This window comes from Pundamilia nyererei, unplaced genomic scaffold (genome assembly GCF_000239375.1).
Source record: "Pundamilia nyererei isolate P.nyererei 1_Seehausen unplaced genomic scaffold, PunNye1.0 scaffold00026, whole genome shotgun sequence".
NCBI lineage: Eukaryota > Metazoa > Chordata > Actinopteri > Cichliformes > Cichlidae > Pundamilia > Pundamilia nyererei.
In genome coordinates this window covers 1,313,871-1,319,282 of record NW_005187427.1, presented here as the reverse complement: position 1 = coordinate 1,319,282, position 5,412 = coordinate 1,313,871, and the positions used below count along the sequence as shown (strand labels likewise).

At 35.8% G+C, this 5,412-nt stretch overlaps 1 protein-coding gene across 1 annotated transcript in view; it reads right to left on the bottom strand.

Annotated features, from left to right (window-relative positions):
• Positions 1 to 67: 67 nt before the first annotated feature.
• LOC102208127 (solute carrier family 22 member 5-like) overlaps positions 68 to 5,412 on the bottom strand; it is a 10,060-nt gene continuing 4,715 nt past the window's right edge. The window contains exons 6-10 of the mRNA XM_005727738.1: positions 5,187 to 5,284; positions 2,742 to 2,956; positions 2,324 to 2,506; positions 1,682 to 1,817; positions 68 to 746 (exon numbers count right to left, since the gene is read on the bottom strand). Coding sequence (XP_005727795.1) covers positions 683 to 746; positions 1,682 to 1,817; positions 2,324 to 2,506; positions 2,742 to 2,956; positions 5,187 to 5,284 — 696 coding nt within the window. The 3' untranslated portion in view covers positions 68 to 682. The remainder of the gene's footprint in view (positions 747 to 1,681; positions 1,818 to 2,323; positions 2,507 to 2,741; positions 2,957 to 5,186; positions 5,285 to 5,412) is intronic.

Sequence of the window (5,412 nt, the reverse complement as noted above, 5' to 3'; positions counted from 1 at the left end):
TGGTTGCATCTGATTAACAGCTGAATCCAAAGAAAACATTATTTTTATTACATTAGATTATAATGGTTACTTGTTTGTGTGTTTGTTTTTACAAGTCCCCCTTAAGTTGTGGCCTTGAGCTGATCTACTATTTTCTACTATCAATCTACTACTAGCCGATCTTCTTCCTGGTGTCTTATCATCACAATCAGAATTACTTTGTGGTATCTGGGTATTTTATGGCATACTCATGTATGATGTCATTCAGAGTGGCAGATCATGGTCAGATCATGGTTCATGGTAAGCAATTAATGAATAAACCTTCCATTAAAAATGCATTAAATGCATTATGTATTCCCACTATATTCTAAGCAAATTACTGAATTTCTACAAACTTTCTGCAAGTTACTCTTTCAAGTTTCCTACTGTACATCCTAATGTTGTCAAATTGGTGGTGAGTATAAGCTTCCTTTTATAATATTTTTTTTGCTATAATGTAAATAAATTTTTTCCAGTTTTGTAAGGAAATTACCTCTCTGGTCCCCTTGAACTGATATAATTTTATACATCCAGTGACAACACAGCAATAATTTTACCTACGTCCTTAAAGAGGTCACTTAGTGGAAATGAGTACACAATCTCTGCTCATCCAGTGATTCGAATCAAGTCAGATTTTCACTTTTCTCCTTGTTTATGTAGTCTTTCATTCAGGAGCATTTTCCTCTTCTCTCATGTGTGTGAGAGTATAGGGCTTTCTCTGACAGCATCTACAGAGAAGGAAGAAAAAATAAAGTCATAATCAAGCATTTTCTGTTGATTTTCTGTCCTGGACTAAAGAGGAAGTGGAAACACTTGTCAAACAATTATCTGATTCCCACTAAATGTTTTAATATCTGTTATATGGGATTGGCTGACCAGACTGGGCGAATCTGGGTAAATTTGCGAGTTACTAAATGATAGCGACACCAATAAAATATTGTAAACTATGGTGCAATTGTTTTGGTTATCATTTCAGTATATTGCATACACTCACTGTCCACTTCAATAGGTTCAACTGCTCATGAACACATATATCTAAGTAACTCAGTGCATTTAGACATATAGACATGGTCAAGATGACAGCAAAGCACAGTCAGTCTTTTATGCAGTGAGCTTTTTATCATAGTTTTTTTTTTTACCTTTATCTGATTAAACACAATTGTAGCTATGACAAATATATTGAGAAATATGTATTAAATGACGATAATCCCTGATACTAACTGCATGTAGGCAAGATGCAGGGCAGATGAGGGTGTTTTCAATATATGCAAATAGACATTACTTATTAAACAAGCAAGAATCTAATCTTTTGCACATTCAGTTTAGCTGTTGTGAAAAATAATCAAAGGGCAAATGTATTTGAGCTTGTGAACTAAATAACACACCAAAAATTAACAGAGTTGGGTAAAAGAGTAATCTTTCAAATTTAAGCAAACACATTTTTTGAAAAAAAAATATATAATGACATAAAATTGTGATACAAGAAAAAAGAAATTTAAACTTTATGTTTAAAACTATTAAAAATCGAAAGATTGGCCCCTCTTTATAACACCGGAAAGTAAAACTACCAAACTACAACAATTGTGAATTTAAACTACACTGAAAAAAATAGCAAAATAATCTTTTTACCTAATCTCACTCTATAATGAAACTCTTTCTTTACCCGGGAAAGTGCTGCATGTGATCAATGGTCTCAGGCAAAGGCATTCCAAAGCTCTCAGGCAGCAGGAGACTCAGCAACCCTGCTAAGGCTGTAAGGCTTCCCATAAGGATGTAAGGCAGTGAAACGGAATAGCTTCCTGTGGCAACATATCAAAGGAAGTTAAGAAAGTGAAAAGCAACCTTGCCTACAATGGTTACAAAAAAAAAATCCCTTAAATGCTAAGAAACTTGTAAATTTTAACTGAAGGCTGTTGTTTCCTTTCTGATTGCTAATCAAGTCTTCTATTATACTTCAGCTGGTGGTATTTCTTGTTGTTTAGTTCTAGTTGGGACATTTCTAAGTTGCTATGTTCTCCTTGGACGTGTGTGGTCTGGTTTCCTTGAGGAGTTAGTTTAACTCCAAACTTCAAAATGCCAAGTTATCTGACTCTGAACGTCTAAATGATCAAGCCCTGTGACAGAGTATTCACTAAAATAGATGAAAAGAAATGCATAAACACATCTTCATTTAACGAGAAACTAAGAATAAGCTATGTAATGGCAGGATGCTTAGCATATGTTCTCCTCACTTTAAATGTGTTTCTTTTTCATCCTTATGACCAGTGATTAACACAACTTTAAAGAGAGGACAGAAGATCCTTACTTAAGTAAATGAAGAACGGAGCAGTAATGCTTCCTATTCTGGAGGCCATAGAACAGGCACCGAGAGCTGTATTTCTCAGCACAGTTGGGTAGATCTCAGCTGTGAAGGCGTAGACCAAAGAATACGCTGTCGTCACTGCAAACTTCCCTATCATCTCCAGTGCTATTGCCAAAGAGAACAGATCTACAGGGAAAAACACATTAAATTGTTCGAGGTTTGATGTAAGTTATTTGTTCACACAGCAGTATAGTTTTGCAAAAGATTGAAAATGACTGTACTTAATCAATAAATATGAGAACAACACTCAAAATAGAACATGTGAACATGATATATAATGATATTTAAAAAAATTGTTAAAGATTGCCAGAAATTACAGCTATAATAAATCAGTTTTGAACAAAACATTTAAGTGCCATACGTGTTGGAATAAGCTGAATGAGTAGCAGAAACAACCCTCCCATGGACAACGATGAGGACAAAGTCAGCCGTCTGGAACACCAGCGAAACATAGTCCATGACAAAATGTAGGCTGGTATCTCCACCAGAGCTGACAGGAAACAGTTGAAGTGTACATTCCCATGAAGGTTTGCCGTGTTCAGGGAAACAGCAAAGTAGGCAATGGTCAAGGTGTTCCTGTGAGGATATAAAGTGTCCTTTTTGTATCCTTATTCTGTACATCTCAATAGTATGGCACTACAAAGTAGTCAGAAAGATAACGAAACATTGTATCAACAACAGACTTTAGTTTTTTGGTGGTTTGACACAGTAGATGTTGTGATGGCAACATCTACAAAACCTCCACTAAAAGTGAGAAGTGGTATAGATGAAAGGCTAAATCTAGTATTTTAGGTGGTGTAACATAAGTTTGTCATAGCTTTGTAGAGCTTCATAATGTTTTAAGAACATCCATTTTAGAATTTTGTTTAACTTTTAAAAGTGCAGATAAACACAGTTAGTGAGTGTCCAAGTGGTTCCTTCAAGTGCTGAAAAACAAAGCCAAGATGAAATTTTCTAGGGTCAGTTGATAATGGCATCAAAAGCCCTGAAGTACTTTACTACTGAAGCGTAGAGCTGCCAGCCAGGCAAAAAATAAAATAAAATAAAATAAATAGAGCTATATCACGTTATAATGTGAAAAGTTTATTTTTCTAATGATATACTTTTCATGTTTGTACAATATCCTATAAAGTATTACAATATACATAATTATCACGTTATAACAAAAACCTTTCACGTTCGTACAATATAAATATTATATTGTGCAAACATGATAATTATGTATGTTGTAATAATGTGATATTATGTTGTTCAAACGTGAAAAGTATTTTGTACTAACGTGATAGTATATTGTACAAACATGAAAAGTATATTGTTAGAACAATAAACTTCTCACGTTATAACATGATATAGCTCTGTTTTTCTTTTGCCTGGGTGGCTGCTCTACGCTTCCGTACTTTACAGTTTTTATGCCTAGAAAGAAACAAAATAAACCTAGAGCTATTTTTCTCCTTTTATATTGATAGGGGACTTAGTTTTATTTTTGTCTTTTTTCAAAAGTTGCCTTAAGCCTCAAAGTTATGGCAGATAAGGAACATGGTTACACTGAGTGAGCGGCATAGACAGTTTTAAGATGGCTGCAGCTACTGCAACTTCATCCATTGATTTCTGAAGAATGTAGGCTTCAGTCACTTTTGTATTGGCAACATTTTTTCAAGCTACATCTATGTTTTAAACTCACTGTGGTGACAGGTAGGTGCTGACTAGGTTCCCAGCTCTGTGCCACATTTCATTTAAGCTAATTAAAGTCACTGAACTGAAATTCAATTTTTTTTAGTATGTTAACACTAACTAACAGGTATCTTTGTGTGTGCAATGCATCTATAATGTGTATGGATATGCCTTGCTAACCAAGCTAGCTAGCATTGCTAGCTTGTTTAGCACATCAACGTCCAAAAATTGACAATTTTGGCTAAAATAATAAGACTGCAACACATAAAACCACAACTTCAAAGCAGATAGAAACCATTGGGTGATGTCATGCAGTCTTTGTCCATTTTTTAGTTTATGGTAAATGGTAAATGGCCTGTATTTGTATAGCGCTTCACCAGTCCCTAAGGACCCCAAAGCGCTTTACACATTCAGTCCACATCCACCCATTCACACACACATTCACACACTGGTGATGGCAAGCTACACTGTAGCCACAGCTGCCCGTTTATATACAAGGTGACTAGCTAAATATTAAAACAGCAAGCCAAACGAGAACCACAACTCAACCTTATCTTGGGTTTCCCCTACAGGAACCCTAAAGCACTCAAAACAAGTTTTTAATAGAAAGAGAAATGAAAAATTTGAGTTTTATAAGTCAGTTATTTGTAATATGCAATGTGTGAATACATATTTATTCCAATTGATATTTTCAGGATATGCATCCTAAAAATATTTTCATATTAATATTTTTAACTTCAGAGGTTAAGAAAAATATGATCTTATCCACTAGCAAAGACTTAACTGTGTAAAGCTAGATTGAATTGTTTCCTGATCAAACAGAAATGCAGCTGCATCTGTTTTTGGACTCAGCAAGGAAGCGTGCACAGGACGAATACAGGCATACTGTGCAGTTACGCAAAACCTGATTTTGATCTTAGTTGCAGGCTTCACAGCACCCGACAGGTCATTATTTGTTGTTAGTGAAACAGGCTGACATGTGGTTAAAGTGATGCATGAACAGGTTAAAACTTTGTATGTGAATGTGAGCAGTTGTGTGTGTTTATGCCTACATGTGAGTGCTTGAATGTGTGTAGCTGTGTGTGTAGGGTCACGGTACCAAATGTGAGGGTCAGGTGGGACAGCAGGGACTCACCAGATCAGCCACAGCGTGACAGAGATCCAGCGGATGTTTCGAGAACGAAGCAGGTCACAGATGTTGTGGGCCCTTCTCTTCTCAGGCTTAAGTTGTTCCTGCAGGGCATCGATGCATGTGGAATAACAAACACTTAACAAGCAGAGCCATCAGTCTGGAAGTAATGTAACGAGAGAGAAGCTTGTGGGTTCAGGGTCAGATTTTCCATATATATGTATATATATAT